The sequence below is a fragment of the Patagioenas fasciata genome, chromosome 3 (genome assembly GCF_037038585.1).
Source record: "Patagioenas fasciata isolate bPatFas1 chromosome 3, bPatFas1.hap1, whole genome shotgun sequence".
NCBI lineage: Eukaryota > Metazoa > Chordata > Aves > Columbiformes > Columbidae > Patagioenas > Patagioenas fasciata.
The window spans coordinates 15,020,439-15,034,118 of NC_092522.1; the positions used below are offsets into that span (position 1 = coordinate 15,020,439).

Consider the following 13,680-nt stretch of genomic DNA (forward strand, 5'->3'; position numbering starts at 1 on the left):
CTCTATTGGCTGAGGAGCGGCCGCGTTTCCCGCGCGCGCGGCGGCATGGCGGGGGAGCGGGCGGCGGGGCTGGTGCGGGAGCTGCACCGCGCTGCCGGCGGGCACCTGCCGCCCTTCCGGGTGAGCGGGGCTGCCGGGGCCGGGGGGCGGACGGGCCCCAGGGGCGGCCTGCTCTCGCTGACCGTGCCCGGTATTGCAGGTGGAGGAGCTGCGGCAGGCGCTGGAAGAGATGCGGGCGCTGTACGAGCAGAACCAGGCGGACGTGTGAGTGTCGCGGCCAGGCCCGGGACGGCGCGTCCCGCAGAGCCCGGGCGGTGCCCACCAGCCGCCCCGCATCTCTCTAACGCGGCTCTTCCTCTGACAGGTCCGAAGCGAAGGCGGGACGGACGGACCTGATTTTCCTCATCCGGTTTCGGCACTGCTGTCTGCTCCGAAACCAGCGCTGCATCCTGGCCTACCTGTGAGTGCCACGGGGGCTGCCGGGGCCCCGGAGCGCAGGTTCATCCCCGCCGGCACACGGAGGGTCCCCAAACACTGGTCGGTGGGACTCTGGGCCCAAGAGAGTGGTTCCCCAGTGAGGTGCATTTAGCAGGGCAGCAGCGGGGCTGGCTCTCTTGGTGTTCATTGCTGGTACCACTGAACACCACCACAAAGACAAGGGCCTGTCTCCTCCATCTCTTTAAAAGTTTCAGTCACTGGCTAGGCCAAAAATCTCATATTTTAATGGGGCATCAGTGTTGCCCCAGGATATTGCCAGCGCTCACATCAGCAAAGATGCTGAGTTTGCCCCTTTTTCTTTTTTCTTTCCCCAGGTACGACCGGTTGCTGCGGATCCGAGCACTAAGGTGGGAGTATGGCAGTGTCCTGCCAAACACCATCCAGTTCCACATGTCAGCTGAGGAAGTGAGTCAGCCTTGCCTTAAACTCTTGCCCTCTTTCAGCGTACTCCTCCTGATGCATTATCTATTTAGTAGTCAAAATAGGGTAGACTAGTGTTCCCTGACTATAAACATGACAATGTGCCTTCCTGTAAATACTGATTTGTTCATTCATTGTCTATAGGTAGAATCCTAAATGGATACTGAGTGAAACTGACACTTGGTGCTTTTAAGGATCAGGTAGTCTTCACTAGATCAGCCTTGTAGCCAGCAGACCTAGGTCTTCACACACTGCTCTCAAATGCCACCTCAAGACCAACGTACAGAGCTGCTAACATTAGCAATGTGTCCTACCCTGAATCCAGATTGCTCTGCCTCTGGGACAGTTTTTCCCTTTAGAACAGCTGGCATTCACCTTTGGCTGGCATGACCCTGCTTGGGAACAGTGGTCTGACAGCACAAATAAACAAGATCTCGCTCACTGGGGTCCTGTCTTTCAGCATTGGCTGTTCAGCTTTGCCTGAGGGATCGCTGTTAATGTCTGCAGGTGGAGTGGTTCAGTCGCTACAAAAAGTCTCTGGCTACCTACATGAGGTCAGTAGGAGGAGAGGAGGGGCTGGACCTTACACAGGACATAAAACCTCCTAAAAGCCTGTACATCGAAGTAAGTACAAATTGGCTGTTTCTGTCTGTGAACAAACATTTTGGCCAACCATCTTTTTTTAGAGAATTTCACCCCAATCCCAAGATAGAAGGTCATTGAGCAAAGCCTTCAAGAGCACCAAACCTTCTACAAGCTCCTGCATTTCATTACTTATACTCTGCCTGCCGCTGTTTTACTTCCTCTTCTACTGGGGGCTCCAAGTAGGTTGAAAGATGGCATTTCTAGTCCACAGGGAACCAGTGTGGTGGGGTGAATTATGTGAATCCCAGAGAGAAGTTTTTGCAGCATTTTGCAGAAACTTAACAAACCCTCAGATCAACTAGAAACCTTGTTCCTCACCTTAAGGATTGTTAACTAGTTTTCTTTGTTGTTATTTTAAATAGATTCTGATAGTTGAGACTATAAATCATTTTATACAATTGATACAACAAAGCAAGAGCATGTGAGAAATCAGAGCCTGTAGCTGAAGTGCTCTGTTCTGATGTTCTCTTCAAAAGAACACATAATGGCAATCAGCCTGCTCGTTAACACAGTTTCAGTGTTAACAGATTGTCATTTTCTGGTATGTGGGGGTGGAGGTTCTCCTGGAAGTGCTGCTGCTGTTGCCCAGATCCTGTCTCTTGTGCTGTTCTTCCTCTAGTCTCTGTGGAGGACTGGACTGATCTGCTCACTGGTGCTTCTTGCTCCAGGCAGAGGCAGGAAGAGAACATCAGGGAGAGCCCACAGACTGTGGGATCAGTGCAGTTCTGCATTTCCAAGTCTGCTCTATATTGAGGCTCCTGCAGGCGGGTAGGAATGTGTCCATACTTACAGTTCCAGGGCACATGTTGTAAGTCAGCAGTGATATCTAGTTTTCTATGGGAGATCTGATGATCTGAAAGCTGTGTTTTTTCGTTGTAGGTGCGGTGTTTAAAAGACTATGGAGAATTTGAGATCGATGATGGTACCACTGTCCTGTTGAAGAAGAACAGCCAGGTACTTGCGTCAAGAGTGTGGTCTGTTCTCTTTCTTCCCTTTCTCTCCCATGACATCCCCCTGCTCATCCCAGTTTTGCAGCACATCACAGGTCCTGCCTGTAAAGCTCTGTGCACACACTGCAAACTGTCTGCATGGCTCAGGACTGCAGTTCAGCTCTGCCTGCTCTCATACAAGGATGCAGCAGACAAACAGAGCTAGTTGTGTGCAGCAACAAATCCAGTCTGCCTGGGTTTTAAGGAAGAATTTTGTTTCTGTGCAGCACTTTTTACCCCGCTGGAAATGTGAGCAGCTAATCCGACAAGGAGTCCTCGAGCACATTTTGTCTTAAATGTGCAGGACGGGATGGACAACCCTTGCTTGGTGGCCTGCCCACAACAGGGACTGAACTCTTCAGCTTTTCTGCAGTGGACACCCTGCCCACTCTTACTGGCCTTTGATACCTGACATGAAGATCAGTCCTCAGTTTATAAAGTATGCAAACCACACTGGCCAGCTCTTCATGACCAAAGGATGCATACTGGTAATGCAGTGATCCTGGGAATCCAGCATCGTGGGGGGTGAGGGGTGGGGAAGGGGCATTATCCAAGCCCCACAGCTACAAGTAGGTTTTGTGAATTCCTTTTTGTTTAGAGCAGTTTTTTCACACTGTGCGTGTGTGACTAAAAGACCAACAAGCGGGGCTCTGGAAGGCAGGAGAGCTCCATGGTTGCAAAATAAAGAACTGCTTCAGCCTTCAGTTTAATGTTTTTCAGGAGTTAATGTTGTGTTCATTAAATACACTGACCTGGCTCTCTGGTCCAACCCATCTTGACCCTGCAGGGTAATAATCGACTGGTTATTTAGGTGTCTCAGTGGAGCTGCTCTTCCAAGTGCGTGAGCTTCTTTCTAGGATTAGACATGAAGCCTTCTCTCCTACCAAAGGCCTGTAAATGTTGTTTCTCAAGGTGCTGAGTGAATGAGCACTGCAATCTCAATCATGAGCCTGGCCAGGGTTGCTCCCAGCACGTTTGGGCTGTGCCTCTGTCCCTTTATGAAGAGTCTCCTTCCCAGCATTGGTCTGGCAGGGCCTAGGGATCATTTGGAGCAGGGGTGGGAAAGGGAGCAAAGGGTTTTTAGGATTCCAGTTAGAACAAAACTAGATCAAAGCTGAAGAGCTGCTCTCCTTGTCTGCTTATTCTAATAGAGCTGTTCACTCTTGAGTAGTGGCTGAGAGATAACATACCCAAAAATATAAGCCCTAGGTAAGACTAGAGGTTTGTCTAGCCCCTATCTCTGACAGGAGCCAAAAAGCAAATACTTAGGGAAGAATACGGGAACAGGATAAATGCCTGTGGCACTACTGCATTGCTCTCTCAGCCAAGGAACCTCCCTGCCTTAGCCCACACCCTCTGAGGGGCTTCCCTCATGGCCCTTGTCAAGGGGCCCCAAGTCAAAGAAACAGGAGTCTCAGCTGCCTTCCAGCAGGACAGAAAAAGCATGTTTAGAACAAGGAGCCATCTCCTGTCACAGTCCCAGGGCAGGGAACCCCTCTGCCCTGGCAGACTGGGACTTAAAAGGCAGTGGCTAAGTTTTAGCTCATAGCCAATTTATTTCCTTTTATTCTTGAACCAATGACAGCTTGCGTTATCTTTAGGCCCTCTTCTTAGTGTTGACTTTGTCCAGCTTCTGCTTTGCTACCCTGATCCTGTCAGGCTTATCTAGTGTCTCCTGTGCAGTAGTCTCCAGAGCCCCCAAAATCCTAGGAGTCCTTTCACAGCTGATGGCAACCATAGCCCCCATGTAAACACCCTCTGCTCTGCACAGAGCAAGGCAGGGACACTGTGACAATGATGCAGAGGGTAACATGCAGAGGGTAACACCCTGGGTAAATAGATAATTCGGTATTTGTTGATGTGAATGCTTGGCTTTGTGGCCTTTTAGATAACTTATTTTGGCAAGAGCAGTACTCACTGCCAGTGTGTGAAGGCCAACAAGGAAGGCAAGATGACACAGTTCACTTACCATGCTTCCTGATCTCCTCTGAAGAAGTGCAGTGCTGAATAGGGGTCACCAGCACTGCCCCAAAGCCTTGGAGGCTCTTCCCTCAGCCCATCCTGCTCACCGCAGGTGCAACAATCTGGCAACAGGTTGGTTTGGATCCTAGGCTCAGGCTTTAGGAGAGCCAAAGTCTCCTAGAGCCCAGAAGGAACTGTAGGGAATAAAAATTCACCAACAGCTGGGGTAGGCTACTGAAATACAGAGCAGACAGGAGATGGCAGGAAGTGCTGTAGTACTGCAAACATTTTAATGCCACAATGCAGCTTTCCTGCTTGGAGTGAGCTTGATGCAGGAACTGGCAAGTCCTCCTGCCCTGGCTTTCTAGCCATAAGTGTGGCCCCATCAGCAACCCTTGCAGAGAGGGAACATCCACACTACTACCAACCATGCTGCCAGAGCACAGAAAGTTCCTGTGGGATGGCTGCCCTGAGACACACCTGACTTACAACAGCACACTGCCACTGAGGAAGGCACCAAAGGTGGTGCTTTCCGTAGGACAATTCAGCTGTCCACAGAACTAATTTTCTTAAAGGACTCTGGTTTCTCTGTTTTCTACTTTCTACCCAGGAAAATCCTGGCACGCTCAGGCACGATGAGGCTGATTTCCCAACCCAGCCATACCTTCCCTTCCGCACCTGACAAACCACAGAAAGGGACAGGGTGGCCACAGTGGGTGCCCCATCACCCACTGAGGGATGCTGGTGTGATTTTTCCGATGAGCTGCTTCAGAGCTGAGGCTTGCTCCTCTAACACCTGGTTCTTCTCCTCAGTGCTCTTCTGCTTCAGCTCAGCTGCCTGCAGGGCCATTGCAAACCCCCTCTTCTCCTCACAGAGGTCTTTGATGAGCAGTTTATTCCTGGAGAGTTGGGCCTACAGCAGGGAGAGGAGGCATAAGGTATAGCATTCCCACACAGGGGCCCCAGCCAGGCAGGGACACACAGCACTAACCCCTCTTGCACTCACCTGGGCATCTTTGAGCTGAGCCGCTTTCTCCGCCAACGCAGCTTCAGCACTACTCAGATTCTGCTCCAGCCCCTCTGCCTGCTTCACAGCTGCCTGCAGCAGATGCTTGTGTTCCTCCTGTAGCAGGCAACAAAACCTAATGTTGGGTTATCCCAGCACTCACATGGCCCCTGGCAATCCTGGACCATGCATTTCTCCAGGGCTCTGCTTACATTCCATGAACGAGAGCAGGGGGAATCAGCGGAGGTGATGCAGGATGCAAAGAGCAGTGAGACAAGTGTCTAGAGCACTTGACTAGATCAGCACCAACCATTAAGACAAGGCACATAATTCCCAGCAATGTCTTCTATAAAAACAAGCCAATGGCCTCCCCTCTCTCAGCCATGTCCATAAAAACCCAGGGAGAGACATAGTTTCCTTGGCTGCAGTTTTTGTGTCAGCTCATTTTAATTCCTTAGGTTATAATTTGCTACATCTTCATCCAGGTTAGTTCAATTGAATCAGAGTGTCCTGAAACAAAGGACATACTCACAAAAGCCCAACACCTTGTTGCTCAGTCCTCTAGAGATAAAACCAGCCCACTATGTGCAGGCTACATCTCCACAGAAAGGGCTCAAACTTTCTTTCCCCAGCCTGAGACAACACTGTCTCCCTGGATAACTCCTGTTCCTCTAGGCACAAGGTCTGGGGTAGGTGGATTAGAGCAGGGAGAGCAGGACAGTGACTGGGTTCATGAAGAATGAAAATTTCACCTGAAGAAGATCAAGTGCATTTGCCACAGGGGTGCTTGATATATAACATCTATCCAAACCTCTGGTGGCTTTGACCACAGCTACCTTCCAGGCTGAAAGTGCTCCCTCCCTGGCACTGCTGACTGAGTTCCTGCAGTTCTCTGCTTACCTGGGTCCTTGCCAGCTGCCTGCACGTCTGCTCAGCCTGCTGGTGGAGGTTTTCCTGGAGCTTCTGGGCCTTGCACTGTTCCTCTCTCAAGCTTGTCTGCAGCTGCTCAAACTGTTTCTTTGGCACCATGTTGTTCAACTGGGCCTTGGCCTGCTGCAACTGCAGAGCATGCAGAGCCTGGGTCCTGCTCAGGCTTTCTTTGGCTTCTAAGAGCTGTAACACAAAGACCGACAGCTGGTTACAGTTTTGTGCCAGCAATGGGACAGGCCCACGGTGTGCTGCGGATGATGGGAGAGATTAGGAAGCACCCTCAGGCCCCACCTTGGCTCTCACATCAGCACAGCTACAGCAGAGCAGCAGCATCGTGGGAGTGGTGCTTGCTGGACATCCTACAAAGCAAGGGATGGAGAGCACTGAGAGCTTCAAGAGGAGAAATCTTGCTGAGAGATGCTCCCCTTGCTGAGCAGCGAGGAGCAGGAGCTGCTGGAGGGATCCTCCAGGAGGGAGTTCTAGCACCAATGGCCACAATGGCAGAAAACAGAGGTGGCTGCTCACCTGGATTTGGTCTTAGATACATCCCAGGCAAGCTGAGCTTCAGTCCCTGCCTCTACTACATGTCCTCTGCCTCCTGCCACCAGCAAAGAGCAAACCTGGTACTGGGAAGCAGGTCTGTCCAGCTTTGCCCTAGGGCTACCTAGAGCTGTACCTAGAGCCAGTCCCTGAGTCTGTCCCCAGGGTAGAAGGCAGGAGAGTGATAATAACACATTTGGATGTTCTTCATATTGGCTTTTCTCTCTCTTTTTGATCCTTGTTCTCCTGCTCCTATCACCTCATTTCCCTCCCCTCAGACACGGCCTGCCTGGCCCCTGTCATTCCTGCTCAGCCCCTACTTGACCCTGCCACTCTGCTGCTCCTCTGCCAGCTGAGCTATGGGGACCCATACACAGCGCCTGCCACTCCTGCATGAGCCCCCTCCACTCAGCCTCCATCTCCTCTGCCCAGCCAGCCTGCACAAGACAAGGACAAAGGGGACACCACAGGGGCAGCTGCAAGCAAGGACCTATCCCAAACTCCACCTGAACTGTCTTCAGACATATCTGAGCAGGAGAGCAAATCAGTTGTCCTCCACAAAGAGGAAAAGGACAGTCTTTTCTGGCTGGGGAAGGTTCCAATACAGCCCCAAGCAGGGCAATACCAACATCACAGGGACCATTCAGCAGCCTGCCACCTTGCCACTAACTTAATGATACCCACCATCTTCTGCGAGGCCTTGAGCTGCTGTTGGAGCATCTCCATCTCCATCCAACATGCTGCATGCTGTTGGTGGTGCTCCAGCCTTGCGGCAATCTCTGCTCCTTGTAGCTGCTCAGCCTCTGCAAGCCTTTGGCTCCGCAGCCGGACAGTGCCAGGGCCAGCACAGTGGCCAGCCTTGTCTTCAGCCAGTTCACGGCTCAGCTTGACATGCAGGTGGGAGATCTCACCCTTGCTCTTCTCACTCTGGAAAAGGTTGAAAAAAACAAAACAAAACAAAACAACAAAACATTTAATGCACAGAGGTTTGGGATGGGAAGAGAGACAACAGAAACATAACCTGTTCCACAGTGTCCCTGCTGGGTTCCCACTCAGAACACCGCTGTCGCTGCAGGGCCTTGCAGGCACTCAGGACAAGTGCCCTTGTTTCCCAGCCTGACCAAATCCCAGTGTCTGGGTTCAGGCACTGTTTTATTGGGTAAGAAAACCCACACAGATAGGAGGTCACTAGGGAATGCAGGGGAGAGAGGGATGGGGCAGCGGGGCAACCGTACAGATGTGTAACAAATATTAAGACTGGTAAGAACAGAGTATGAATGGAAATACGTCTCTGTGCACATGTGAAAACACCAGATGAAGGAGCAGATTAAGGGCTGAAAGAACAGCCTACATCACCCCTAAATGGTACCATGCTCCAGACATTACTCCTAGGGCACTATCCCCAGCAGCAATGCTAAGCAAGGTGCAGTTTCTGGTCCATGCTCTGACCAGACCACAGCACAGGTCAGCAAGAAAGCCTGCATCTAACAGCAGGGTGGCAACACACCCCAAATCCAATTCCCCTGCTAGCCTCCCAGGAAATGGGCAACCAACACAGCTTTTCTCCAGAGGAAGGAAAGCAGACAATGAGCAGCAGGTTTGTGGCTGAAAGAAGCTGAAGCCAGTAAGGGCCAGCAAAGGCCACCCTGCTGCAGCCGATGGCTCCAAAGAGTACAAAAGACACGTCCAAAAACCAGAGGGTGGTTCCCAGTCATGAGGAATCCCAGGGACAAGGTGAAGAATTAACAGCCTGCAACCCTCATCCGTGTTGCACACAAGCAAAACTGGCCAGGCCTTGGGTCCACACATGTCCAAGAGCTTGTGAGCATGTGGTTTTGAGACTAGGAGTGAGCAAAGTGTCTGGGAGAAAGACTGCAAGTACGCAAAGTCAACCACATTAGAGATTTTGCAGTAACATCCATCTTCCCTTCTGTAAGACCTCAACTAGCTTTTGTCACACAAATTTTCCCTACTTGACAAGGTATAAAATGAAGCTGGTTTGTCAAAGCAAGACTGGGTTTGAATTTTTGAAATAAACATTCCTGTTCCTCTCTATAAGCACATGCAGTTTCTGTCCTCCTAAATCCCTCAACCAAGAGCCTGTTAGTGTTAACGGCTTCTTACCGATGCTGTTAATTCTCCTATTTCAGCCAGCTCCCCCACCTTCTCTCCGCTGAACTCACTCACGTGTTTCCTGTCAGGGAGAAGGGTACGATCAGCTTCAGGCCAGAGAGCAGCAAACCACAGCCCCCTAGAGAAGGGCCCCATTTTGGGGAGCCACACAGCTGGTTTTGTCCTACAACAAGATGCCAAAACAGATACAGTCCTGAATTGATTCAGGAGCGAGTCAGGCATCTCTGCCCCAACAGGTGACTCAGCCCAGCCCAGGGCAGACAGCTGGGGACATCCAAAGTCCTCCAATATTGTCAGAGGCCTAAAAAGCAGGGGATGAAGAACAGTGGGAGAACCAGCTTAGCAGACTGTTTGTGACCATCTGCACCAGAAACCTAGCTCTCTTTGGATTTATGGCTCAGCGGGTGACCCCAATACCTACCTCAAGCTTCCCAAAGCAGCAGCAGGCTACTGGCCAAAAGGTCTGTGGAACAAAGAAGCCCATCCTTCCCTCCCTCAGCATGCCCATCTCCACAGTCTTGCCCAAACCCAGCTCCAGACCCTGTGCTCTGGCCTGCCCAAGCCTTTGTCTGGCCAAGCCTGCCCCAGCATTGGCTGTCTGCGTGGAGTGAAGGGTGTGAGAGTTCTGATTTGCTCAGAAACAAGAAAATAAAAGGCGGGTGAGCCAGCTAGATTTTGGTAAATGCACCTGAGTGGCTGTTCCTTTTACTCACACTAGCTATCCACCATTTGCCAGCCTCCCACAGCTGGCTCCTCTCTTACTCATCGTGTTTGCTGCCCTTCTCCTTTGCCTGCCTCAGCTCTCGCTGGAGTCTTCCAAGTTGACTTTTCAGCAAGCTGTTCTCCTCCAGCAGCTGGCACAGCTCTCCCCTGCAGGGAGAGACAGCACAGTGAGAAAACCATGTGGTAAGGAATGGACTGCCTTAGCTTATTGAATTATTGGGTATACTGCTTATATAGAATTCACTTAGCATAAGTAAGTTTGCTTAGCATAACTTCTGCAAGCTGTGAACCTTTGAACTTTCTACTTTGTTAAGGAAAAATGCCACAGAGTCTTCAAGCTAGAAGATAAGGGGAGTTGTGTCCTTTGAGATAAGGAACAGAACTGCGACTAGCAGAATAATGTTTTGGCTGTTACCAAGAACTTATTTTCTCCAGCTGCAGGTGCAAAATAGCAACTGAAGGTCAGAACTTTAATTGACAGCCCGCCTGACAAAAATGAAGAGATACAATGAGGAGTGCGGAGACCCCAGACTCTATTTTACAAGTGGCCTAGAGTGATGCACGGCGGTGGGGGCTTGAATTGTGGGAGTATAATCATCCAAGTTTTTTCCTGCTGAGGGTCCCTCTTCAGGAGGGACACAGCTCAAGCTGCTCTATGCAGTATCTTGTGAATAAATTACTTATTTTAGAAGAATTTCTGGAATCCATGTCACAGAGTCTCTGCTATGGGAAACCTAGGGAAAAGGAACTTCTCTAACACATGCAAAAGCCCAGTTTGCTCTTGGCATTCCACACTGGCTCCCTGTTCCATTCCTGCTTGGTTTGCAAGGACAGCTAGAACTAAAGAAATCTGAGAAACAAACATCCAACAACTCACACAAAACATGTGGGGACAATCAACAGTCCCTGGTACAGAAGAATCAGGTCTTCAAGGGAAGGGAAATAAAGGGGAACAAGGGCAAACAGCATCAGACCCTGAATTTCTGTGGCTTTCAGCTGGCTGAAATTATTTTGCAAGCCTGCAAAGAAGTGGAAACAAAGTGATTTGGCTCATCAAGACACACCAGTACTTCATTACAGGCTAACCAGGTGGTGAGCCCAACCCATCAACTGCAATAGAGCCACATCTGGAGAAGTCAGCTTGCTTGAGGGCTCTGTGACTGTGCTGGCTACATGTGGCAGGATGCAAACCCCCCTCTCTCCCCCTTCCTCTTTCAGTATGGAAGGAGTAGGCACATCTCCCTCTCTCTCTGCTGTTTGAGGCTAACACCTTCTTTTGTTTGGCCCCAGAGAACCCTGGCCAGGGCCGTTAAGAGAAGGGAGTGCCAAGCCAGCGAGCCGTTGGGCACCTGCGGCCAGTGTGGGGGATGTTTGGAGGCTTCAGGGGCACCCCACAGCCAGTGTGGGGGTGCAGAGAAGCTTCTGGAATGCCTACAGTCAGGTCTGAACAGCCAATAAAAAAACGGGACTCTCGTAAAGATTCCGCCCATTGTCGCGAGTCTCTCGGAGCACGAGCGAGATGCTGGCGCCGAGAGCGCCCCTCCCCGGGATGGAGACTCCGCTTGCCTTGCCGCCACGTGTGTGAGTAAAACTTCTCGCAGGATTGCGAGTATATTTATACTTTCCGTGCTCAATACGAGTACGTGTATAAATTATTTCCTCGAACAATCACGAGTGTATTTTCCTCCCGTGCTTCCACATAAGCACGTGTAATATTCCATGCACATTTGCATGTGTAAGTAAATTAACCCTCGCAGGATTGCAAGTGTATTATAAATATACCCTCGCAGAATCATGTGTGTACACTTTCTGTACTCACTATGAGAATATCTATCTCTTTAAGAATAATCCTGCACTGTGTTGAGGCAAGTGTGTACTCCTCCGGGACTCAGAGACGGCTCCGGCATTGTTTTGGTGAAGCCACATGCATGCACTCTGTGGACCACCTGTTGTATTAGTTGCTGCCCCTTAATAATTTTCCTCAACTGATATCTGAACCTGTATTAAAGTCACTTTTGGAGTGCTAAAACCCTGTTTCTCACCAGTTTAACAAAAGTTGTTTTGGACCCTGTTGTCCCTTAAACTAGCCTCGGGATGCCTCCATGACACTACAACAGCTACGACCCCAAATCCAAGGCAGCCTCTCTGCCTCATTATCCTTCCACTCCCACTGGTACTCCCAGTCTCCTGTGAGTCAATAAATACTGGCACTTGTGGGAAGGAAGCTCAGTTTTGTGTTGAACAGATGGACCTATCCAATAGCTACTGCTAAACCCTAGGTCCTCACAGGACTCAACTGCCTCAGGGGAGAGCACAAAGGAACAGACTGTCCATTCTGGTGGGAAGGACAGTATTGCAATTTGTGGCACTGCACGGGCGAGGCAGAGGAGTTGAATGGGGAAGTTCCTCCTTTCCAAACAAGCGAGAGGACCAGTGCCTGGGCTGTATGGTGTTTGCTCCCCCTGCTTGGCAGAACACCCACAGCAGCTGCTTTCAAAGTCAGTTTTACATCAGGATTCACATGCTGAGCTTCCCGTGGCATCTCTGACGCCCACGTGCAGCTGTACAAGGCAGAGGAGACCAATGCATAGTCAGCTGCAGCCATGTGAGCACATCCCAGTTCTCTGACCACACTCCCACAGTTAGTAAAAGACAAGCAGGGGACAGCACGACAGAACGTAGCTGCTGTTAGTGTCAAGAGAAAACACAGCTGCTGTTAGAGTGTCTTGGACCATCATGTTGTTAAGCAGTCTTGTGTTTCACAAGGCATCTGCTTTTCTTGCAGCTGCAGCACTGTGTTCTCAGTTCTACAAACTGCCTTTGTGCTCAAACCTGCAAATCTCTTGAGCTCTGGGTTCATTTTCCAGCCAGTATATGACATATTTGAGCTGCATCAGTTCCAGTTTTACCCTGTCCCTTTCCATATCCAGCTCCATTTTGACAGCCTGAATGTCATGTTTCTTCCTATGATGCTGTGCCACTCTGTCTCCCAGGGCTCTTTTTTCCCCTCTTCTTGTCCTCCAGATCAAGTCTGTCTCTGTCCTGACATGATGCTGTGTCTGCTGTCTGAAGGCAAACCATTTAACTTTACTCTCTCTGCATCCTTCCCAAGCACATCCCCTTGTCTATCAAGATTTCATTTTTCACTGACCAATGCTTTCAGCTTTGGCTCCAGCAGAGCAGGCCATTCACTGCAACAGATGTCTGCACAGGTTCATCAATTACACAATTTTTCATTTATTCTCTGTTCCTTCGGTGCTGAGGTTGCAGCAGATCTTGGTCTACCTGCTCATCTGAGTCTTGGCAACCTGCTCCCTTCCCTTGAGAGGGCAGTTCTCCAGACACCTTGTCCCTTCCAACACCAGAACCCTTGGCCCCACAATCTCTGCATTATTCCCATTTCATCCTGGTGGTTTTTTTTCTCTTTTTCTTCTCAACAGCCAGCATCTCACACATCATTACTTGTTCCTTGTTAACTTTCTCTTCCAACTTTATCTGCCTCTTCTTCCACATAGGTACCATGTCCTTTTATTTCCACTGCTTCCTCTCCCGGGCATGCTGCTCTTGAAGGTCCCCGCTCAGAGCCTTTATCATTGGGAAATCACCTCCTCCCATATCAGTGCTGCTGCAACAATGCCTTACAGCTATCCTCACGCTGGCATTCACTGCGTAACAACTCTTGATTCCGCTCAGTCCCTGCAACTTTCCTAAAGATAAAAACCATTTTGGTCACCTGGATTTGATAACACAGCTTGTAAACCTCAGCCAGCCTCAGAACATACTTTTGCTGGAGAGGTAACGCAAAGTTCTCTTCAGGTTACAAAGTCAAGGCAA

The 13,680-nt window shown here is 50.2% G+C and overlaps 2 protein-coding genes across 15 annotated transcripts in view; one reads left to right on the forward strand and one right to left on the reverse strand.

Annotated features, from left to right (window-relative positions):
- Positions 1 to 3,256, forward strand: GINS1 (GINS complex subunit 1). 2 transcript variants are annotated; one of them, XM_065833344.2, is made up of 7 exons: positions 1 to 120; positions 200 to 264; positions 365 to 460; positions 813 to 903; positions 1,426 to 1,542; positions 2,443 to 2,517; positions 2,780 to 3,256. In XM_065833344.2, the coding sequence occupies exons 1-7, from the start codon at positions 46 to 48 to the stop codon at positions 2,846 to 2,848; spliced, it is 588 nt and encodes a 195-aa protein (XP_065689416.1). In that variant the 5' UTR covers positions 1 to 45; the 3' UTR covers positions 2,849 to 3,256. The 2 variants fall into 2 exon arrangements, with proteins under 2 accessions (XP_065689416.1, XP_071661950.1); XM_071805849.1 differs by lacking the exon at positions 1,426 to 1,542.
- Positions 1,936 to 13,680, reverse strand: part of LOC136099302 (ninein-like protein) — a 23,084-nt gene continuing 11,339 nt past the window's right edge. For 7 of the 13 annotated variants that reach the window (XR_011738150.1, XR_011738142.1, XR_011738146.1 and 4 more), the window contains 9 exons: positions 9,886 to 9,993; positions 9,115 to 9,184; positions 7,675 to 7,917; positions 6,421 to 6,633; positions 5,521 to 5,637; positions 5,179 to 5,427; positions 4,522 to 4,708; positions 3,305 to 3,587; positions 1,936 to 2,496 (listed from right to left, as the gene is read on the reverse strand). Coding sequence is in view for 2 of the 13 variants with exons in the window: in XM_065833334.2 (XP_065689406.1) it covers positions 5,239 to 5,427; positions 5,521 to 5,637; positions 6,421 to 6,633; positions 7,675 to 7,917; positions 9,115 to 9,184; positions 9,886 to 9,993 (940 nt within the window). In the remaining 11 variants the exon portion in view is untranslated. Of the gene's footprint in view, positions 2,497 to 3,304; positions 3,588 to 4,521; positions 4,709 to 5,178; positions 5,428 to 5,520; positions 5,657 to 6,420; positions 6,634 to 7,674; positions 7,918 to 9,114; positions 9,185 to 9,885; positions 9,994 to 13,680 lie in introns of those variants that run through there. The other 6 variants (XR_010651069.2, XR_011738148.1, XR_010651070.2 and 3 more) reach the window with 6 other exon arrangements.